A 24,363-nucleotide genomic window follows, 5' to 3' on the forward strand; every position below is an offset into this window, starting at 1 on the left:
GTCCCCTGCCCGCCCACTTCAGGTGTTAGGAGCCCACGCTTAGAACCGTGTGGTTTTCTCTCAGAGCTAACTGCATGGTGGGAAGGAAGCAAGAGGCTGGGAGGGCAGAGTCCACACGTAGTTTAAACACAACGTTAGAATTTTCCCTAGCCACATTCCTTCCATATGATTTCAGGAAGAGAATAAATAATTTCAAACGCTTAAGATATCCACCAGGGAAAAGGGAATCGTTTTTTACTTAATCTGCGTTATAATTTTCCCATTAAAATCTACCCCTATCAAGTGGGGGGGAGCACAGGGAAATAACAATTATTTTTAAAAGTTTCAACTGTTCGGTTTAAGGATAGCTCTGGAAACACAATTTAGTTTGAAATTCAAGCTGTTTCATTTCCTATTTAATCTTGTAAATTTCCTTCCCTTACAATACTCAGGTTGGAAGGGTGCCAAATTAGACCAGGAGCAAATTGTCACCAACTTCACTTCAGTGCTTTATTTTTAGATTATATTAAAAACCTCATTAGGCTCCCTGAGGGAAAGAGTGTTAACCACTAACAGAGGCAGGGGAATAAAGGAAACAGAAAGATAAGCTGAATTGTTAACAAGGAAAGCTCCCTTAAAACACTTGTCTGGGGTCGCGGTAAATGCTACAAGAAACTGATCGCCCAGACCAGGTGAAGTGACGGGAACGTGGAGCTTAATCTTTTATCCCCAGGCTAGGAAGGGCTAGTCAGGCTCGTCAGAGTGGCATATGTCTTTATTGTGATTTCCAGATGGGGTGTGGAAGGGAGGGGTGCGTGGAAGGTGAGGCAGAGACATCTTTAAAGACTGAGAGCCAAGCGCTCTGTGCCCTCGCACGACACGAACGTGCTTCAGAGTCTCCTGTGGACGGGCTGAAAAGTGGGCGGGCACACGAAGACACGGGGTGCAACATGAAATGGAGTGCTGGAGGAAACATAGAGTTTATTCATGTATTTACATAACTTATAACCTTTAAGCAATGGTCTCATAAATATAGACTACAACTTTACATACGCTGAGCAACAGAGAACTGGCTTCCCCACCGTTGACACCGCTTTGCTCTCTTCTTCCCTTCTTAAAACCACTGCTAGTCAGTTCCAACGTACGCAGTTTGGTTCATTCCAGGCACCTTCTCCGCCACCGCCATCTTGATCGCGAGAGCGTATTTAAAAAGGTGCCAGTAATGTATTTTGTGACACATACAGGACAAGGCCGGAATGCCAGCCTCGGGTGAGCCGTGCACCTGTTGGGACTGTATTGATTTACTGGATGCGTCACGGGCTAAAGTCTTCAAGGAAAAGTGCTTTTGAGATGGGGGCGGGGGGGGGGTGGAGTCATTTCCATCGGGCCTATAAATAACCCGTTCTATCTAGCTTCATATGATAATTGCCATCCCTCCGCTTACCGTCACCTACCACATCTTAAATGCTACGACTCCCCGTAGCAGCGGTAACGGGACGCCAAGGAAATTATGATCTCCACAAGGTCTTTTTTCCCTCGAGAACCACAAAAGTGCTAATTTTCCCTTTACAAATGTTACATAAAACCTTGATTACAAAACTACTCAACAGTTTGATCCTGCCATCCATACAATTACATGTTCCCTTTCCGCAAGGTCAAGTGATACAGTCCCTTCCTTTGCACAGCAGCAGACTCTACGGGATGGAGGTCCGCAGACTGAAATGGTACTGCTGCAGTCTCCAAAGAGGAAGCGGAACTGGCCAATTTCTCTGAATCTTTTTTGCACGAAGAAGACCCTAAACCGGCGAGGCGAAACCTGCCAGCAGGGCCCCCAGCCCTCCTGTTAACTCTCTGGACCACCTACTTCATCATCACCCAGTCCGGAGGCCGAGGCTCGGTCAGCAGCAGCTTCGCTGCGGCTCGGAAGGCTGTCTCCGGAGCTTGAAGCCCTTCCCGCCAGATGGTGGGCTGGCGTCGGCGGACGGAATTCTTCGACCTAGACAGAGAGGAGAGGAGGGAAGGGAACGAGCTTTAATTTTCCAATCGGTTGGTTCCCAGACGCAACGATTGTGCACATGCAGCTTGACAGGTTTCACTAAAGTAAAAAGGATTTCACAGATTTTCAATTTTCGATTTATAGAAAAGCTGCAAAGATAATCGCAGACAGCTGTCGCACGTCCTTCACCCGGGGTGTGTTAACATCTCCCATTCCCACGGACCACTTGTGACGATGAAGAATCCCATGCTGGCACATCACTAACTAAGGTTCAGACTTTTATCAGATGACCGCGGTTTTTCCACTCATGTCCTGTTTCTGTGCAGGGGTCCACACGAGGATATCAACGTTGCATTTAGCAAAACCGTTTTCAATCAGAAAGAAATTACATGTTGACAAAACGTTTTAATAAGCAGGGAACGTACGCACCCCGGTACACAAAATTCCACCATCGGAACATGCTGTCCCTCTGCCTCGGGGCAGAGCCACCGTCCAGAGACAGGTATGCACCCACACCTCTAGCTGTCCCCCTCCTTCGGCCCCGAGAGGGGCAGCCACGTGCGCGGTCGTCCACGCTGCTGCTTCCGCTGAACGTATTCTGGGGGCTGTTCTACCACACCACGGTTTTTCACGGCTCCGAGCTACTGCACTGCATGGAGGCACCGGAATTTACTTAACCACTCCCCTGTCGATGGGTATTTGGTTTGTTTCCAACACTGTGATGGTATTAACAACAGTGTAAAGAATAGCTCTGTGAACCGACGCGGAAGATAAATTAACAGGAAGGGAAGAACCGGGTCACGCTATTCTGCCCCTGGGTATTCATCTGACACCTACACCACATTCCCAGTGTCTATCTAGCACAAATGCAAGAAGGACGTGCACTTTAAATTTGGACAGATGCCACCAAATTGCTCTCTGAAGAGGCTGTGCCACTTTATCCTCCTACCAACAATGCATGAGAATGAACAGGTTTCACTTCACTGCTCCGTGAAGCATAATGTCAATTTTAGGAGAAACCTTAAATCGCCATCCACCTACCCAGACGGGAACCCAAGAGTTGCGTCCGTGCACGGAGGCCTTCCTGAGGCCCTCCCACTTCCTAGCTCTCTCCAACACCTCCGACCCTAAAGTCAGTCAGGAACCAGAAGCACGTGACTTATTTGCTTACGGAACTAGGTTCCTCGAATCAGACCCTAAGCTGTGCGAGGCAACAGGTCCTGTCTCTCCATCGTTGTTTCTGGGGTCTACTGAGCACACTACCAGGAACGGAGGTATTTTGAAAGCGTGGAATGAATGGATACGTGCATCTTTCTGCACGAACGAGGTTGAGGTGGAACCTGCCACTCTCAGGCCTTGGTCGCCAAGCCTGGAGCCTCCAGCAGGCTGAGCGGCCCGCAAATTCAGGTGGGCAGTACATGACATGGTGTCTACACTGGAAAGTGTCCCCCAGAGCGTCCTACAGCGACTATTCAGATGCCTGTAGACACGGCTGTGAATAAACTGCAAATTTATTTAGAAGCTTTACTGAAGCTTCTTGTTACACGTTTCCAATAAACGGATCGTGGAAATGCAGCTGGTGCTGCCATGTCTGAAACAGTCTTAGAAGAAAGCAGAGGAGAACATCTTCATGACCTGGGAACAGACCATGATCTCTTTTTTTTTTTTTTTTTTTTTTAATTTTTTTTTTTCCAACGTTTATTTATTTTTGGGACAGAGAGAGATAGAGCATGAACGGGGGAGGGGCAGAGAGAGAGGGAGACACAGAATCGGAAACAGGCTCCAGGCTCTGAGCCATCAGCCCAGAGCCCGACGCGGGGCTCGAACTCACGGACTGCGAGATCGTGACCTGGCTGAAGTCGGACGCTTAACCGACTGCGCCACCCAGGCGCCCCAGAGACCATGATCTCTTAAGTAGGAGCCAGAAAGTGCTAACCATAAAGGGAAATAAGGATAAACCGGATTATATGAAGGTTTATAATATAATATACATTAGGTATAATCACATATAACAATATAAGGTATTACTAATATATTACATATTAATATATTATATTAAAAACCCCAGCTCACCAAAACATTTGCTTCACAAATGAAAGTCAAGCCACCAGTACACGTGATCAACGACAGCCTCGTATCCAAAATAAGTGATGAACATAGTTAAGAAAAAGGCAGGTAGCCCAACAGGAAAACGGGCAAAGGTTCACAAAAGAGGATATCCAGATCTGTTCACATAAATGTAAATAAATATGGAGAAAGGGGCTCAACGTCATCAACTGCAGGTCGTTAACTGCAGATCAAGACCCACAGAGCGGATGCGGCCACCAGCCCGAGTGTCCGTTGGTGTAACCGCTTTGGAGACCGTTTGGCAGCAAATTCCTACGGGGCACCTGCACACCCCGCGACTCAGCGATCGTCTTCTGGGTCCAAACAGACCTGACAAACAAGCGTGCACAGAGGGTGCACCCTGGACACGGAGCGGAATGCTCACGGTACCACCGGCAATAGCTACGAGCTGCAAACATCTACTCAAACCCCCATCAACAGAACGGGTGACTACACCGTGGATGTCACCCCCTTCTCCACACGCACACGCACACACTCTACGGTAACGAGAGAGAGTCCGGCGACGATCCGGGTGGATCTGACAAATGTAACGTAGAACTAAAGAAGCCAGACGCAAAAGAGTAAATACGGTAGCTTAAAAAAAAAAAAAAAAAGTACAAAAATAGGCAAAACCAATCTGAAGAGCTAGCGGTCAGGACAGCGGTTCCCTGGGTGGGGACAGGAAGGACAGGAAGGGCACGCGGGAGCTCCTGGGGTGCTTCCTTGAGCTCCGTAATTCTAAGCGCCCTCCTGGACGCGTATTATGCTTCAATAAAAAGTCCGCATGCCAGGCACTGCGCTGATGCGTTTTACTACACCCGGTAAACAATAAACTCAATTTACGTCTCTCTAAATTTTTCTGATCTTTGGGAACATAGATTTTTTTATTTTTCACAGTGAAAATGAGCACGTACGTGCTAGTTTTTATTTAAGAGTTGTCACTGTTGGCATCATTCACTACCTTTGTTTTTAATACTACCGAAGAACACGCCAAGAAAATGGTAACGATTCTGGCACGCTCCCACCAGCACACTCTTGGATGTTTCCGCCTGAACTGAAAAATTCCTGACTGGTCTCATGCTGCCTTTCAAGTATGTATTTGGGTAACTGCTATTTACAGTCCAGGAAGGCACTACACGTCATGACTTCAAATGCTGAAGTGAAGGGACTGGACGTGGGGCTGGAGATCAGCGGGCCAGTGGCCCTCTGTGGTGGCAGATGGCCTCGGCAATACTCTGAAAGGACTCCGAGGACTCTCGCACGGTACTCTGACGACGCTTGAATCGGTGGCCCAGTCTAAACAATGGGACGTATCACATAAAATCCAGACCCTGAGCCAACTAAAACCATCGAAGAATAAAGATAAAAACCAGCCCAGCAACTGGGCAACCAGGGGCCTACATGCCAGTGTGACCCCACCTGCTGGTGCGGGGCCCCACACGCCAGCTGTCGGGGTCGCGGGGGCTGTCTGCGGCTTCCGCATCCCAGGGCTGGGGGCCCGTCCCTGCCTGGCCGTGCTGGGTGCTGCACTCCCCGCTCCCTCCTCTACACGATGGCCAAGTGCCCTTCCGGCCTCAGTGACCTCTGACCTCACACCGTCGACGGATCTGGACGAGTTAAGTTCACCGTGCCCTGTCAGCCTTCTCCTGGTCACCTGCAAGTCTGACGCGTCTGGCTAACGTGAACCCCAGGTCCCTGCAGAGCTTGACCTGTCCAGTCTCACCTCCTCGGGGAGGCCCTCCCTGACCACCAGCGGACACGCCTTCACTTCATCCCACGCTACCGTTTCCCATCACTGCAGATCACCGGGAGGGATCTTACTCATATTTGTGCTCGCTGCCTGCCTGTCGAAGCAGAAAGTGCGCTTCAGGAGAGCAGGGCCACGCCTGTCTTGTTCACCGCCGTCTCCCCTGAGCCAGGAACGGTTCTCAATAAATATTTTGATGAATTTGAATGAAATGAATAAACATAGATACAATCTGTAGAGGGTCCCCAAGGTATGCGGCAGCCTCCTTCCATCTAGCAGCATCATATTAACACTTCTGGAAAGGGGAGGGGGAGGGATGGGAAGGGGAGGTCTTACTTTTTACTCTCCTGGTATTAATTTTTGAGGGTTTTCTTACAGTGGAATCACACTTGAATTTCACTTCCCTTTATTGTTTTGTTCACCGTCGATGACTCTGGATGGCTAATTGAAACACATTTAGAGAGACAGAGCGCAAGATGACAGCTTCCAGGACCTCAAGGCCCTGAGCATTATTTATTCGGCAGCAACATTCTTTTGAGAAGGGTCGCAGTCATCAGGCAGGGGCTCTCCAGCAATGAGAACACGAGCTGAAACCCAGCCGCCACTCTTGCATTCTCCAATCTCGTGCCACTGAGAACAATGTCAGAGACCAGACTATTCTATGTACGGAGGGAATTCTCCCCAGCCATGTAATTCTGTATTAAGTTGCTCTGCACAGAGGAAACCCATAAGGCACAGAGATACTCACTAATTTCTATAAAGAGTTCATTTATGTTTATTGCGTTTTTCGCGCTGGTCTCCACAAAAATCGCATGGATGGAGTCGGCGTAGTCCTTAGCGTCTCTCTCCATGACTTCTCTGGAAGGCAACAATTACCCGGTAATTAACCAGATTTGTGATGACAAAGGATGTCATGAACGGCTAGTGACTGAGCCCTGAAAACATGGTCCTCCCGATTACACCACTTATATGGTTCCACAGAACAAAACAAAACAGAACCCAGCAGTACGAGCAATCCAGCTATCTGATAGAACGGTCACAGAATGGCAAGGGGGGGGGGGTTTCCCTCCCCCCACCCCCCAAAGGAAAGTCCTCGCTTTGGGAATCACGGAAGTGGTCCAGAGAAATTGCCAATAAACGTGCCTTCCTTAAGGTATACATGTTTTCCCCTATTCAAGTACCCTATGTCATGGGAACGGGGTGGGGGCTAGACTAACCTCAGATAACGTCAAGTATGATGTCACCAGTGCTTAAATGAAGCACACACCCGTCTCTCTCTCTCTCTCTGTAATCTAATCACCCCCAAATGTCTGAACTCTTTTTGTTGGAAACTTCAGGACTTCAACTGAACCAAGAGGAATTTTTCAATGTCAGAGATAAAATAAAAGGAAGATTCTTATATTGGATATTTCTCAGGAAGAAAAGGAACACATAATCAGCACCGTAATCTCCCGTTCTAATAACTTACCTGACGTCGATAAGATCACACTTATTTCCTGCTATGGCAACCACAATATTGGGCGGGCCATGCTGCCGGAGCTCCCTCACCCAGTTCTTTAATGTTGAAAATGTCTCCTGGAACACAAGAAAGGAAAGCGGCTGGAGGGCTAAGCAGCCAAAACAGGGGTTTCGGAACAGTCTAAGGAAAATGGAAAGTCTTACTTCTTTTGTGATATCATAAACAATTATAGCTGCAGCCGACCCTCGGTAGTACATGGGTGCTAAGGCACGGAACTGCGGAGAAGGGGGGGGGGAGAAACAACAAAATTGGGAAAGCGGGTTAAAGATGTTTTTTATTTGACTTTTAGGCCCATTATCCCTGCACAAAAGGTAATCTTTCTCTCAAGCCAGAGAAGATGACGTGATGCGTTAGAGCAGATGAACCGGTAATTACCAAAGGCAAAAAACCTTTAACGTAACACTGAATGTCTCTCAGAAGATAGTTTAGAATACAGTTTTATAGGAATTAAATATGGTGCTATAAACAACTGTTTCAGCTAAAAAGGCTTCTTAATTAAACTCCGTGTTATAATCCCCGAATTCATTTGTTCAATAGTCCTTTACACTTTGGCTTCCAAAACTATCACGGAGATAAAAATAATGCCGTGAATCGTTCTCCAGAGAAGTGGCTGTGTTTGGGTGTCGTAAAGATAACCCTGTAATCTAAATGCTGATCTAAATGCGTCCGCGTTTGCTTTCGCTACTCGGGGGACTTTGTAGCTTGCTCGTCTGATCTCTCTGCACACGTGGCAGTTCCCAAATGCGGGCGCAAATCTCATTCCGTTTACGTGGATCTCACTGTCCTGTGCGGCCCCTCCCCACCCCTCGCACCCCGGCCCCCGACCCGGGTAACCGCAGGGCCCCCTCAGCAGCCACCTCTCCCGAGGAGCGCGAGAGACGGAAAGTGGAAAACGGGACGCTGCTTGCTGGGCATCTTGCTCAGTGGACGTGATGTTTACCTACAGCCGATCTTCACTGTAGACCCCGACTTTGAAAGCTGAGCCCACCTACGGCTGATGTGATACCACTGTTCTCTGTTCTGGTGGCTGACCCCCAAATACAGGTGGGAACCGTCGTCACAGGTGAGTATCTGGCATACGGTACAATTCACATGCAGAATTACCGATTTTGCAACTTCTCTTCCAATGAGCTTAACCTTTGGCTTTTAAACTTTTAAGTTAATTTGAGTTTCGTACAAGAAAGTGAAACTACAACTGCAAGCTCTGTGAGGGGAGAGCATGTCTGCTCAGTCTGCCGTCTCATCTCTGGAGCCTGGTGCCTGGCAGGCTGTCGGTGAGCACGAATCGGGGAGCAAATGAATCGAGAACGGTTTCAGGATGAGGTGACGTGACCAGCTGGGTGCCAGACGGCACAGCCGTACGTATGAAGTGTCACTACGCTTTGTGAGAAAGATCTCTGCCTCTGGGGTGAAACCCTGATGATTTCCAAACAAACAGGTTCAGTTTGCGCGAGAAAAGAACAAAAGATGGCAAGGGAGAAAGCACTATGGAGTAGGAAGCTACGTTACCGGACGGGAAAGACTGTGGACGGGCTTCCGCGGGGTGAGGCGGCACAGCGGGTGACGTGTTAGCTTCCCTTTCCAGTCCCTTCTTCCCTTTGTGCATTCGGTCATCCGTCCGCCGCTGTCACACACAGCGGACGCACAACGTTCTGCTAGTTCCAGGTGTACCGCAGGGGACCTGGCAAGTTTATGCGTTGTGCTGTGCCCCTGGTCAGGACGGCTGCCAGTCTGTCACTGCAATTACAGCAGCACTGATCGACTTCTGCTGCTGCTCCTGCCCTCCTCGCGACTTCTTCATTCCGCAGCTGGAGGCCTGGCCCTCCCGCTCCCCTTCGCCCGTTTTGCCCACCTCCCCACCCTGCTTCCCTCCCGCAATCACCAGTTTGTTCTCTGTATTTATGGATCTGTTTCTGCTTTTTTTTTAGATTCCACATGGTAAGTGAAATCCTATGGTATTTGTCTTTCTCTGACTTATTTCCTTAGCATTATACTTTCTAGCTCCGTCCATATTGTTGCAGACGACAAGATCTCATTTTTTTCAATGGCTGAGAAGTATTCTATTGTTATGTGTGTATACACACACACACACACACACACGCACACACACACCACATCTCTGTATCTGTTTGTCTATCAATGGACACATAGGTTGCTTCCATATCTTGGCTACCGTAAATAATGCTGCAATAAACAAGGGGTACGTCTATCTCTTTGAATTAATGCTTTCATTGTCTTTGGTTAAATACTCAGTAGTGGAACTACTGAATCTTACGGTAGTTCTGGTTTTACTGTTCGATGAAGCCCCATCCCGTTTTCCACAGTGGCTGCACTAGTTTGCATTCCCACCAACAGGGCACGAGGGCTCCCTTTTCTCCACATCCTCACCAGCACTTGTTGTTTCTTGTGTTTTTAGACACTAGCCATGCTGACAGCTGTGAGATGGGATCTCTTTGTGGTTTCGATTTGTGTTTCCCTGGTGACTGGTGATGTTGAGCATCTTCCTATGTGTCTGTTGAGCACCTGTGTGTCTTCTTTGGAAAAATGTCTATTCAGTTCCTCTGCCCATTTTAAAATCAGATTATCTGTTGCTGTTTTCTGGATGCTGAACTGTGTTAAGTTCTTTAAATATTTTGGGTATTAACCCCTTATCAGATATATAATTTTAGCTTTCGTTTTTAAGAGAAAAAAAAATTTTTTTTAATGTTTGTTTATTTTTGAGAGACACAGACAAAGCGAGCCTGGGAGGGGCAGAGAGACAGGAAGACACAGAATCCGAAGCAGGCTCCAAGCTCTGAGCCATCAGCACAAGAGCCCAACTCAGGGCTCGAACCCACGAACTGTGGGATCATGACCTGAACCGAAGCTGGACGCTCAACTGACTGAGCCACCCAGGTGTCCCTTAGCTTTCACTTTTGATGTATGATACTGGCAACAACCTTTATAAAGTTGTTGGGTTTTTGGTTTTCTTTTTAAATTTGTAAGGGTAAAATTCATGTAGAGAAATGCAAAGATCTTAAGATAGATAAAAGACCTTAAGTTTTGATAAAACAACCAACGTGTATGTATACATCCATGCAAACACGAAGCAAGATAGAAAATATTTCTGTCAATACAGAAAGTTCTTTAACGTCCCTCTTATCACACCCTTTCTTTATTCCTGATAATCACTCTTGTCTTCAAGTCTATTTCACTGGTATTTGTTGATGGCGATGTAACCACAATAATTTCCTTTTGCTTATGATTTACACAGAATAGGCTTTTCCATTCTCTTATTTTCAAGCTATGTTTTAACAGTGAAGGTAATCTTCTTACATCAGTAAGTACATTAAAGGTAAAGGAACTGAATATTCTGTTTAAAAGGCAGACGTTATCAGATTGCATCAAAAACCAGGCTTGAACTATGTGCTGGTTAGAAGGTCTCCCATGTTGCTATTTGTTTTAGATTTATTTCGTTAAAAACACAATCCTGTTTTTCCTTTCATCCCCTCTTTTTTTCACTATTTTTAGCACTCAATTTTAACATCTTAATTTGCCCACTAGCCTTTCAGCTACACCTTCTTGTATTTAAAAAAAAAAAAAATTTTTTTTTTATATTTATTTCTTTTTGAGAGACAGAGCACAAGTGGGGAGGGGCAGAGAGAGAAGGAGACAGAATCCCAAGCAGGCTCCAGGCTCCGAGCTGTCCGCACAGAGCCTGACGCGGGGCTAGAACCCACAAACTGTGGGATCATGACCTGAGCCGAAGTCGGACGCTCGACCGACTCAGCCACCCAGGCGCCCCACACGCCTTCTTGTATTTTTAAGTGGTTGCTCTTGTGACTACAATACACGCTTTTTTCTCACTGTCTATTTAAGAGTTTAAAATGCACCACCTCGCATGAAATATCAGAACCTTGCGAGAGTCTAATTTTTTAAATCCCGTTGGTCTCTGTGCTGTCAAATATTCAAAGTCTACGTGTACTAGAAGCCATACGATCCAACGTTAGGATGTTTACATTCATAGCCAGTAAATAAGAAAACAAAAGACAGACTTTCCTCTTTACCCTTTCCGGCAGCCATTCTCACGGGGACGAGTTGCCACCCGGCGGTGCGTCCGTCTGGCCAGACAGACTCTCTGGGGCTGCGGCTGAGTCTTCTCTGCTCTTGTTCGTCTACAAAGGTCATTCCTTTGACTTCATATTTGAGAGAGAATTCTGGCAGACGGACATCTTTCTGCTCTCAGCCCTTTCAAGATACCTCGTCCCACTGTCTTCCAGCCGCCGCTGTCTTGGTGACAAGCCGGGGCCCCCACGCACTGCTGTTCCTTGCAGTGTGTCTACTGTCCCTGATGCTTTCGAGGTGACCCTCTTTGACTCCGGTTTTCAGCAGTCTCTGTGGTTTCTTTGTACTGACAGGTCTGCCGGAACTTCCTGGATCTGTGAGTTGATGATGTGTTTCGCCAAATCTGGGAAATTTTCTTGGGAGGATCTTCTCCTTGTTTCCCCTGTCTCTTCACCACTGCTGGGTCTCTAGTTGCACAAATCAGGTTGTCTGGATCTGTCCCAGCAGTACGGAGACAGTGTTCGGATTTCCTGCTCTTTCTCTGTTCTGACTGGCTAACCTGTTTGCCACCCGTGCAGGGGAGTTTCTATCGTAGGCACTGCAGCTTTTCAGCTTCAGCATTTCTTGTCGGTCTGATCCTTAGTTTCCTTTCTGTGTGAGGGTCCCCATGTGTAGTTAAGTCAGTAAGACTACTTTTCCTTGAAGTCTTTGAACATATTTAAACTATCTGGCTTCTATTAGCCCGTCTGAAGAGTGTTAAAATACCGGACACTCGCCCTGACGTTGGTTTTACACGTGGCGAGGGAGGGCCTACTTGGGCCTACTTGTGGTCTGGGACGTGGTCTCACCTGCAAGGCCTGGCCCTTCCGAGGTTTCAGCGGAAGCCCAGGGTGTCGTGCTGGCACTTCTCTCCAATAAGGCAGGACTGGACTCCACCTCCGGACTCTGCTTCTCCTGCGATGAGCAGGGGCCGAATCTCTGCTCAGCCTTGTCACCGCTCTAGCTGTTGTTTTTCCGTCCAGTTCCTTAGCGTCTCCCCTGTGCATTTGCAACTGGGGGTCAAATGGAGGCTTGAGGGGAATTCATGAGCGGATTTTAGAGGTTGCTTCCTTGTTGGGTCCATCTTTTCTGGGATTTGCGCCCCCTTTTCCCCAGCGTCTCTAGCAGCATCAAACTCTGTCCTCAAATACCACAAGCTAAAAACCAGGGCTTTCTGTGTGAGTCCTAGCTACCTTGTGCTGCATGGTCTGAGGAGTGGCCTCTGGGGAAAAGCTACAAAAAACATGAGCCTCACCGTGGCCATCCCTTCCGTAGTCCCCGAAAGACTACTTTCGGCAGTGCCTTCAGAATTGTTTTTTAATGTTTTGTCCAGAGTTTGTATATAGTTGTTGTCTCTGGGAGGGTTAGTCCCTTATAAGCCACTCTGCCGTTATTGACACTGAAACTCTTTCCATGACCCTTTTGATGTAAAGAAAGAAAGTGGGGGTTTAAAAAGACACTCGGAGGACATCTGCACATCTCTGCTCCAAATCTGTCTCTGGATCAAGGTTGGCAAAACTTTTTCTGGAAAAGACCACGTAGTCAAGATTTTGGGCTTTGTGGGTCATTTGATCTCTGTCACAACTACTCAACTCTACTACTAAAGAAATCTACTGAAAGTAGCTATAGACTACATAAACAAAGAAGTACGGTTGTATATCAATAAAACTTTACTTCTAGAAACAGGCAGCAGGCTGCATTGGTTGACAAGCCAGAGTGTCAACCCCAGCTCTAGCATGATACTCAGCTACTACACGTTTTCCCGATTTTAAAACAGGACAGTAACAGACTTTGTGCCTTCCTGGCGCTCTGACCTCTGGGAACGGTCATCAGGAGAATCCACATTAAGATTCAGAGTCATAAGTCTAAGGACTGGACACGGCACCTATTAGATTGTGGTTCAGAAGCTTTCTTGGCAAAAGTATCTGAAATGTTTCTCCATTCCTGGGGTATTTATGGGATCTGTGGAGCTTGCGTGCGTGCTGCTGGCTCTGCCTCCATGCCACCGCTGACGTCCTTGTTAGCGAAGGATGACTGGTGGAGGGAGGTCACTTCAAATGAATTCACTTAGGATAGCAAATAGTGACACAAAGATCTGACAAAGGCACTCTCTTGAGAAAATAAATTTAAATTATGAAAACAAGTTTCATTTCACGTGATGTTAGGGAAAACATTGGGTTTATCATCGCAAGCACGAGCTAGTTTCCTGAATGAACGCTGCATCGAAGTTGATTGAGGACTTGTGATTCTCCTGATGAAACAATATGCTAGCACAATACGATGTCTGTCTTTCATTTCATGCTTGACTCTCCTATCCTGTCATAAAAAGGAAATTTTCGCAAAAGTATCTGAGGACTCCATCAGCTTTTCCTAGGCTGCTCAACTCTTTGGTCCACAAATCATTATCTTCTGAAACACTTATATCATCATCCTTATCGGTATTTTCCTCATCATTTAACAAGATCCCTACTGTCAATGGCTTTGCATGACATTTGTGAAGTTCTCCAAAATCATTTTCGTTGATGTAATGAAATCAATTTGCAAATCAATTGCAACCGGACCATCAGAAAGACAATCCACCTGCCAAAACCATAGACAGCAACAGATGCGAGGGTCCAATGGGGAGGATGTCTGAACGGTCGGTTCATCAGAAAGGATTCTCATTTTATGACGCCTTTTGGTTCCATGATGTACGTTACTACTGTAGAGAACTGAACAATACGTACGCAAATACCAGAACTTTATAATTTGAGGCATGCAATACTCACATGGTAACAGTAGGCAGAGGATCTGTCCTTCTCATCTGTGCAAAGATAGGGCTGGCAGTCAAACGACATAAGTCCACTGACATCAATACTGTGTGCCAGGGGCCGAGAGCACAGACGTGAATACAGTCTCTGCCCACTAGGAGCTCACAGTCTAACAGAAGACACAAGTGAGGAAATCGACAATCCCGTGGATGGGGGCAATCAAAGACCGTGTGGGACACAAGGAAATACTCTGAAGAGTTCCTTCACTGATCGGTTCAACAAACGTCTGATCATCAGTGCTCTGTCAGGCACTATGCTAGGCCACGGGAACAGGGCAGTGAAAGGACACTGGTTCCAGCTCTTGTCAATCAAGTTCAGTAGACAGGTCTTCTAACTGCAACTTGTAATGAGGGTCCTCAGGAAAATGAACAGGGGGCAGTGATGGAGCACGCGCTGGGGTCCTGCTTCGGTACAGGGGCGTTAGGGAAAACTCTAGGGTGTGTCATTGAACCTGAGCCTAACAGGCTGGGCCGGCGGGCCATGCTCTGAGCAGAGGAAGAGAGCAGAAGGAGGGATGTACCTAAGGCCTGAGAGGCAAGGGCCCTGGGGCATTTGAGGAACTGAGTGGAGGCTTAGTGGGCTGGAACTCGGCAGGTGAGAGGGTGGATGAGCCAGGAGGGGCACCGGGGCTAGAAGGCAGGGCAGGCCGTGCAGGACTTTGCAGGCCGCCATTTAGGCCTTGGCTATTGTGAGAGAAGCAGTGGGAAGCCACTGAAGGAAGAGAGTAGCGTCTGATTCCTGTTTTCAGAAGATCCCTCCAGGTCCTGTGAGGAGAAGTGACACAGGGTGGCAGGCTGGGAAGGGGGAAGCAGGGGACCAGTTAAAAGGCTACAGGGACCCTCTGTGAGTCACAGGTGGCTGAGAGCGGAGCGCTGGCAGGACAGGTGGAGGGAGGTGACCGTATGTGACGTACTTTCAGAAGACACACTGCCCGGCACGCGGAATGAGCAAAATGTGAGGGCAGCTGAGGAAGGACGCGTCCAAGGCGACTTCCAGACTCGGGTGTGAGCAACGGAGGCAGGCGGCAACGCAGTCAGTTCTCTGAGAAGAGCAGGGATGCTAGGAAAGCCCCCCTTGAGGTGACATCAGAGGTGAGTTTGGAAGGCTGGATATGAGCTTTCGAGGCTCAAGTGGGAGGGAGGGTATTCCGAGCCGAGGGAACAACAGTGCACAGGGACGAGGGGAGGGGACCACATGGCCTGGTGAAGGACCGTAAGCAGTCTGGTCCCAAAGTTAAACTGGGGGGAAGGGACGAAAATGGAGTCTGGCCGAGTGTGGCACGCTCAGGTCTTAAAGGCCTCGCCCAGGACAAGCTGGCAGTCAGAGCGAGCCCACGGATGGGTCTCGTAGGAGGCTCACAGCATTTCAACCGTCTGTGGTCGGCTGTCAGGTGTTTTGCTTTTCTTAAACCCCGTGCGGCCTGGCTGGCTTGGATGTCACTCCTGCCCCGTAGCTGGCGTTCCTCTCCCGACGGTCTCCACGGCACGGGGTTCCACGAGGCGGCTCTCCCCAGCCCTGCCCGTCCGCCCGCCGCCCGTCCCCTAAGCCAGCCCCCAGCTTCGGGTCAGGGGGAGGTAGACTTGCATCCCGGAGCAACTAGCCCGCCGCAGAATCAATCACAAGTGGGGCAACAAGAGGCAGGTGAGCCAGCTAATTACAAAACTTAAAAGAACCTGCTATTATGGTAGCGGTAAGGGAGAGGCATAAAGCGCTGTGTTATTCTTTTTTTATGTTCTAGAAAAAAGAGATGTTATACATCATGGTGTATCCTAGGACAGGCTCTGATTCAAAGTATAATGGAATCTATATTCTAGCATGATTCTTTATGATGAGGGTTTTGCTGGATCATCAAATATATGGGAGGGGGTAACTGGAACTTGGGGATTCAGTGAAAGGTACATATATTATTGGTACGAAGAGCCACAGGCGTTCTTGGCTAATAGGACAGACGCCAGGGCTGTGTCTACAGACACATTCACGAAGGCTGCGGGAAGCCACGCTTGTGAAGGCGGGGAGAGTGATGGTTAGCAAAGGTCTAGCTGTCCTCACTGTTCCATTCTAGATGCACAACACAAACAGAGTAGGAGCGGGGAGTGGGAGATGAGGCAGACATATCTCAGATGAGTAATTGGACGCAGGGCACGACATCCAGCGTTAAAAAACAAACAAGAAAACGACAGAAGGAACCAAACAGAGCCAACTTAAGACGTGAAATCTGTACAAATGTATGGCGTCTACGTCGAGGACAACAGTAATGGCTTGTTTTGTCTTCCTCCATTTGTCTGTGACGACTCTTGTCAGATCTGTTAGCATACGCAGTATCTATGGCGTCTTAGATAAGACCGTGACGACAGACTATTTCCCCTGGTTACTTCTGCTACCCTTTTAAGAGCTTACGATAGCACCGTGCATCCATCAGATGTTCTGTTTTGATAGTACTGCTTGAAAACAAAATTAAACAGCAGCTGAATAATGGGGTGGCTGCCAGAGGCCCCTCGACAGGGAAATCAGACACGGAGCCCAGAGGGAAAACGAGGCAGCAGGGAAGTGTCTGTCCCCTCCCCTGCCTTCCCACCCCTGTCCGATACGGGTGGGCCTCAGGAAACCCCATTCTGCACAGGATGCCCTGGCCCGGGCCCCACCCCTGGTTCAGGCTCTTCCTTACACAGAGAACCATCTCGGGCAATTTCATCATCAGGCGTTTATTAACCACCTATTGCTCAGCTCCGTGTTAGCTCGTCCGTTTCACTTCAACCTCAAAGTTTATCTGCTGTAAAGTTCCCTCTTTAGCTTTTAAAAGGCAGCTATAAATGAGACGTGCTTAACTCTCCCTTTCTACCGCTAATTCTTTTATATCTTTGCTAGAGGACGGAGCCCCAAATCACACGCAATGCTCTGAGTGGGATTTTATCAGGCCTGTTAGTCAGCATTTACTCCGAGACACTAAAAAGTATAAAAATGCCCTCAGTGCCCATTATCACTTTCTCCATCAGTGGACTTTGTGGCTCTAATTGAAAAGAAAAAGGCTGGCCCACGCAAATGGAAATAAACGCGTCTCTGGTGCGCAGGAGAGAAGTGAGTGACGTGGAATGATGGGGACAATGACAGTTTGGTCGGAGCTATACTGTGGGCCTCAGAAGAACACATAGTAAATTAAAGGGCAACTTACTCGTTCTTGTCCAGCTGTATCCCAGATTAGGAATTTGTGTAGCTCATTTTGGTACTGGACAGTCTTGGTCATAAAAGATGCCCTATAAAGAGAGACCTAAATGATCAGAATACTTTTATTTAGAAATAAAATACTTTTATTTAAAGCACGACGCCAGCCCCAGTTGGAAACATCACTTAGACTTAAGCTCACACTCCCGCTCCACCCCATCTCCTAATTGTGGTCCTCTCTGGAGTATTTATGGGAGGCTCGGACGCTAGCTGCATATGCTGGGTCAAAAGAAAGCATTCGGCACATCTGCCCCAAAGAGTTCTTTGGTTTGGGATTGCCTAAGCTCCTTATCAAAAGAACCAAGAGACGATCTGGTAATCTAGATATGGACCTCCCTTGTAAACTACACAGAAGCTGTTATTAACAAAGATGGTATCATGGGAAAACTTTCTAAAAAAACCCGTGTGTCCAGGAAGGGAGTGCACTAATAAAAAATAATAGGCCGTTGCGGTTTGTGCTCCCCATTCCCGAACCACACGACTATACAAGTAGCGGAGTGAGACGTAGTGCAACACTAGAGTTAATAAAATTAAGGTGCCAAACAAGGAGCAAGAGGATGGCCGAAGAAATGATGACCTGGGGGCCACTTCCGAGTTCCAGCTGACCCGGTGGGCCACACCAGCCCTCCGGGCCTGACCCCGCCCTCGATGGGGAAGGAGGGACGGTGGGTAGGTCACTCACTCTGAGAGACCACTCTGCCCCAAGGCCTTGGAAGGTCCCTATCGTTTGGGGGTCTTCTCCTCTTTGGAGATCCTGTGAGGAGCCACGGTGGCCCAGAGCCTATGCCTGGACACTCCGGGGGCTCCTGGACACAGGCTCAAAGTCCTGGGGCTGGGCTCAGCTCCAGAGTTATCTTCCACCCGCATCTCAGGCAGACAGCTCCCTCCTGGGAAGTCCTTTGTCCCCCAGGCTCCTCCACGTGGCCTATCAGGCTGCTGGCAGAATCCAGAGATGATTATGCTTTCTTTTGTACTGGATAACAAGCCTTCTGGGGCCGAGGGCCAAGTCGTACTCTTAGAATCCTACCCTAATCATCTTAATCAGGACATGAATGCGATGGCTAGGCATTTTCAAATACACAGGATGTCTGAAATATTTTTTGAGATTCAAGTTAATCGTGCAAGTTCTTTAAGAAAGTGCAAGCTGAATGAAATCCATAGAATGACTTTCTGAAGAATCACGGAGTTTAGAGAAGTATCAGAATCCTTAGTTTTAAAAACTTAAACTCTAATACAATGAATGCCTGGCAGTATTTATATCAGTTTATGGTTTAGCAAGCAGCCTCTGGAATAGTGACTGTGATGAGGAAGCAAGATCACATTTATTGGACAGGTACTATTTACTGGATATTTATTTACTGGAAATTTACCCCTTGGTATCCTTAGTAAAGTGCTTTATGCATAGACGGTGCTCGATAAATGGTTATCGTATCAAAAACTTCTGACGACCCACCATGATTAAATCAGGATGTGCGACGTGATCTCTCACTTAGGAAAGATCTGAGCATTCAAAAAGCAGTGTTTCTTGTGAAGATTAAATGCTATGAGGCATGGGGAAGTGCTTTGTAAATTGTAAAGCACTATACCTATACAAGGTATTATTATTATTATTTAAAGGCAGCTCCAGGAAATGTTTTAGTTTAGACTCTGCAATTAGTCCTAAAAGCTTACAGCTCAACTCTCCATCAATTACGGCTGTGGTGTTACATTTAAGAGTGACAACAGGCATCCAATAGAGGCCTGTGAACAGAACCAATGCACCCAACACATCCATTTTGGCCGCTCAAAGAGCAAGAGAAGAAATATGCTTCAAGTAGACAAAAAGATGAGAAAGGTATATGCAACAATTAAAAGGGAATGTTTCATTCCAGAATCAGAATTCCCCAAAGCTCAACCCATCCGCCAACGATTTCTCCTTTAACGAATACACGGGTTCACTACTCAGGTGAAAGACACGTAAAATGGCAGCTGCGATGCAACATAAGAATCTGACAGATTAAATCCAACTTCCTGTCTGACCCGAGACCACTCTCCCAGCTCCCCACCGTCATCACTCTTGACACACCTCCTTCTTGTCTACACGGAGCTCTGGCGAGTCAACTGAGCTCTGCAAGCTCAACTGAGGTCTTCTTGCAGCCACATCTGCTGCCTTCCTGTTCTTCGTGTCTGTAGGAATCTCCTCTGTCCTTCTGTCTCGACCACCCAGAAAAGTCTCCGGGCTTTTTCTTACGAGAAGCAAGCACATTGGCAAGGGCTCGACAGCGCGAACGCAGCGTCTCATTCATCGCGAACGCCCACTGATGGCGCACCAGCAGGTCGAGTTTCCTCATTGGCCCCCAGCACCCCAGGCCCACCAGATGCTGGGCACTCAAGTAGCGGACATTTCAAAGCACATATGACTTCCTAGCCCACAGCAGCTCCAGAGCCTGCCCTTGAGACCTGGATCACATCTGCAACAAACAAGTTAACGCTTAGTTCATCACACCCCTTTGGTCTACTGTCTTTGTTATCACTGAACATACTTACAATCCCCAGGGTGCTGGGGGGTGCAGGTGGCGCTGAGTTACAATCCCTGCCCCTTACAGTCTGAAGACAAGAGAGAAGCAAAGAAACGAACTCTGACATAGCGACAGTGTCTGAGCAAGCACCCTTTGGGAAGACCCTCTTAGGGCATCCTTTGATGTCTGTCTTAGGAGAGGTCTCGGGGTGGGGGTGGGGGTGGGGGGAGTTACACCAGGGAGCCAGAGGCAGGAGATGGAGGGAGGGGGCTGATGTGGATGAGATTCAAGGAACTAAAGGAGTAGATGGATGGGACGGGCCTCAGAAGTCAACCGGAAGTGGAGGGCCCCAGAGAAGAGAGGGTGGCTGGGGAGGTGACCTGGCCTTCCACTCTGAATGAGTCTCGTGTGACTATCATCTCCGGGCCCAGAACTGCTCCCTCCCCTCCAGCCGAGGCGACCCGGGATTCCCTAACCAGTGCAAGCAAGGTCTGGGGTCTGCCTTCACAGTCCCCGGCTTTCTCACTGCTCTGGCTCTGCTGCTGTCCTTCGAACCAGCACACAGGAATGACATCGGCCTATCAGAGTTCGACTATGGCTTCGTGTGACTTACAAATCAGGGAGTGGTTTTTCCTGTTCTCTCTCCCATCCATCTCTAGCTAGTGTGGGGCGCAGACCATTCTCGAATGGACCAGACAGACGCGCAGCTGCATCCCTGGCCACGGGCACCAAGTTGAATGTGCCAAATCCCAGAGGAGAGGGAGGGAGTGGACCGGGGCCAGAGACCCACCTCCTCCTGGTCACAAAGGTAACTGCGTTTGGTTCTAATGTCCGCGAGTGCAGGCACACATCCACAAGCACACGCGCCCGCTCACCCACACGGACGCCCACGGAGAGGTACCGAACTCCCCGCCTGGCTAGCACCAGAAAAGCTGAAGCCAGTCACCGAAAGGAGGGGCTCCCTTTCCCTGGGAGGCCAGTAAGTGCCGGGACAGGCTGGCGCAGCCAAGACAAGTCACGCTGCCCGGTGCCTTTCCAGGCCTGCGTGCTCCCAGTCAGGTCCCCTGAGGCTCCCGTATGCTGACACCAATCCACGAGGAGCACCCAAATCCACTCCCAAGTCAACCTTGTATCTCCGTGGGTGAAACAAAGGTTGTGGTACAGGCGGAAGCAGGGAAGGACCGAGGGCCCCAAGCAGCCCCTGCACCTGGTCCCCTCCGGCGGGGGGGCGGGGGGGCGGGGGGGGACTGCCTTGCTGGAGGAGAGCCTCAGAGCTGCGTGGACCAGTGTAGAGACTGTCCTTTTAGAGCTGTGGCACTCTGTGGCCTCTCGTTCCACATAGCAATGACTCCTAATTACTCGTCATGATTTGCTGTGACTACTTTCCAGTCCCCTCCACCCCCGCTCCACTCCCTTTCGGGCAGCAGCTTGGTTCGGCCTTCTCAGAGACAACAAAGGTCATAAGCCCTCAGTCCCCCACAGTGTTCCCCAGTCAACCCTCCCAACTTGAGAATAAACACACTGCCATGCACACTGGCTGTGACTTCCGTCTTTCTCACCTCGGGGAAGTCAGAGAGGTCTTTTCCGTCGCGCTGCCCGACCCCGATCTGGCACATCCTGTCCGGGCTGCTGCAGCCACGTGGTCTTCTGCTCCCGTCTCGGATCCTTCCGACCATTCCTGCTTCTGCCTTCACACTGGCGGCCCCTTCTCCTGCAGTACCCTTCCCCCAGCTGACCCACGGCTAGAGTCCTTATTCTTCCCACCTTAGCTCAATTGCCAACGATCCCAGAAGCCTGCGCAGTGCCCCGAAACCAGGCAGCTTCCGCCCTGCAAACTGCACCCCACCCCGTTTGTCTCCAGGACGCCTACTACCTATCTGTGCCCCACGTCGGACTGGCTTGTTTGCGGGTCGTTTTTTGTTTTAATTTGCGTGTGCAATGTCTGAGTCCCCTGAGGAAAACGTAAGCCCGGTTCAGGGGCCCCGTTGTAGCTCCTCCTCTGTAACGGGGGTATCTTCCTCACCTCCCCCCTAGATTTCGGACAAAACATTTATCGTGTTGCCATAAACCACTCTGCCATCCATCACTTCACCAGGACCAGGGCGTCTTGGCCCAGCACTTCGGAAGTGCGGGGACAGCTGAAATTACAGGGGACCCCGGCCCTTCAACCGCAGCCAGGTGAGCACCCTTGCGGACGGGGGGCATGAGGCTCGACAGCACAGGGCTGACTCTGCCCGGGAAGTCCTCCCTGCCCACTCCTGCTCAGCCACAGGCGCTCAGCTCTGTGCCAGCCAACAGGCAACCCTGGGGGGGGTCATCGCGAAGAGTTACGGTGCCCTCCTCCACTGGGACCTCTGGGGTCCTGCCGAGGAGAAAGCGGTGGCGCTCTACGGGCTCTTTCTGCTGCTGCTTCATGTGTGGAGTCGGGAGCTCTCCCCCACCTCTCCTCTCTTCCCCGGAGCCCCCCAAGGGCCTCTTCATTACAACGGGCATCTCTGTTGATTTGTGACGGTCTGAAATCTTGGCCTATCACACCTGTGAGAGCTACTTCTTCCTCTTCAGCCCTTGGGTTTGATTAGTCTACGCAGCGGTAATACCCGGACTTAGGGCCAGACCCGGGGGGGGGGGGGTGTTGCCCATGTCTCCCCCAAGTGACCCCGGCGGAGCCCCGGGCTGGCCCTGGGGCAGAAGGTCTCCTGCATGACTCACCCCAACGAACCCCTCCCCAAGATTCACATTTTTCTCTGTTGACGACAGCACTTTTGTACATGTGACCAAGCCTCGCCGAGCTGTAAACGACCCAGATACTTCACCACCGTGTCACACGTACAGGGAACACAGGGCTTACTCCACACGCCGCGCAACAGCACCAAACCCGGCGTGCTCCATCGGAACACCGTGTCTGCCTTCCACAGGACACGGACTGGTCGGCAACTGCTCTTTGTCCTTCGTTACCTGCATCCGGTTTTGTAGAACTGTCTGGTTCTTCATTTTCTATTTGATCTATACTCGAACCTTGACCCCCGAGATAAATTCCCAAATTGGACCCTAATCTTGGAGCAGGACTACGACAATTTGTCCCTCCCATCGCCACTCACGCTGCAGGGTCGCTCCTCTCGCCTTCAAGTGAAATGATGCGGACGGTCTGATAACTTCAGTATCTTGCTTTTTGAAAAACAGGCAATGGCTTCCTGCCATCCAAATGATACATTTTTATTTTCCAGCCTGCCATTTACTTGTCTGATAACCTTATTTTTCACTACTAAACCATCTCTCTTCACTCTGCTAGGCAGATCTTATTACCTCTTTAATCTAAAATCCCCACTAGCATTATTTCCTAAAGCTAGAATGCCTTTCATATACTTCTCCATTTTTCATGACATTCTAAAAATACGACTTCTATGCACACCAAGTAGTCGTGATCTTTGGTCGGAGTACGTGTTCCCAATGAGAATACTTGCCACGAGGTATCTCAAAAGTGCCTTTAACTGGAGTAGACTTGGTTAGCTCTCTCGGCACACGGGCGTGCCCGCCACCACATTCCCATACCTCTTTTGACTGCCAGCCCCTTTCTTGGAATGGCACATGGGAGGCTCATCCCTATGATGCTATGTGGTGCCTTTGAAGGATGAGCCACTCAATATGTCTTAGCCGACTCTAAATTTCACGCAAACAATGCTCGGATCTCCGGGTAACGTATAGTCATAGAAAGGCCACTGATGCGCCAAGATTGAGACATGAGAAATTTAGCAGCTCCTCTAGGGGACACACCGGGGGTCTCGGAAAGAGCCGTGGATGGCGCAAGGCACTTGATGGGCGCTCGGTGAGAATTAAGTGGATGGAAGGGCACGTGCGTCTCCTGTTAGCGTGGCTTCAAAGGGCCAGAAGTCTCTGAGTATCCATAAGTTCAGTTACTTAAGTGGGCTCTGTGGTCAGGACGATCTCTAACCGCTCCTTCAAACACTAGTGTCTCTTAGGCTGACAAGGTCTAAGGGTTACGACCCCTCCGCGTGGTTCTTCCTTCTTGGCAGTCACTGCACAGTGTGGATGGTTTGCTCCACAGGTCCGCTGTCACCCAAGCAAATCCCTTAGGGCTTTCTATACTTTTGTCATTTTTACAACTTTTGAAAAAATATTTAAAACCAAGGAAAACATTACCTTATTATTTTTTTCTAAATTTCTAATGTTTTTATTTATTTTGGAGAGATGGAGAGAGAGAGAGCGTGCGCTAACAGGGTAGGGGCAGAGACAGCAGGAGAGAGAGAATCCCAAGCAGGTTCCACACTATCAGCACAGAGCCCGATGGGGGGCTTGACTCCACAAACTGTGAGATCATGACCTGAGCGGAAATCGAACCGAACACTTAACCGACTGAGCCACCCAGGCACCCAGGAAAACATTGCTTT

The 24,363-nt window shown here is 49.1% G+C and overlaps 1 protein-coding gene across 4 annotated transcripts in view; it reads right to left on the bottom strand.

The window, feature by feature from the left end:
* The window catches only part of RAB22A (RAB22A, member RAS oncogene family), a 66,252-nt gene that overhangs the window by 14,694 nt on the left and 27,195 nt on the right, over window positions 1–24,363 (bottom strand). For 2 of the 4 annotated variants that reach the window (XM_045444129.1, XM_045444128.1), the window contains exons 3-7: window positions 17,410–17,491; window positions 7,491–7,562; window positions 7,297–7,403; window positions 6,577–6,686; window positions 1,844–1,975 (exon numbers count right to left, since the gene is read on the bottom strand). In XM_045444129.1, the coding sequence (XP_045300085.1) occupies window positions 1,878–1,975; window positions 6,577–6,686; window positions 7,297–7,403; window positions 7,491–7,562; window positions 17,410–17,491 (469 nt within the window). In that variant the 3' untranslated portion in view covers window positions 1,844–1,877. Of the gene's footprint in view, window positions 1–464; window positions 1,976–6,576; window positions 6,687–7,296; window positions 7,404–7,490; window positions 7,563–17,409; window positions 17,492–24,363 lie in introns of those variants that run through there. The other 2 variants (XM_045444127.1, XM_045444130.1) reach the window with 2 other exon arrangements.

The sequence above is a fragment of the Leopardus geoffroyi genome, chromosome A3 (assembly GCF_018350155.1).
Source record: "Leopardus geoffroyi isolate Oge1 chromosome A3, O.geoffroyi_Oge1_pat1.0, whole genome shotgun sequence".
NCBI lineage: Eukaryota > Metazoa > Chordata > Mammalia > Carnivora > Felidae > Leopardus > Leopardus geoffroyi.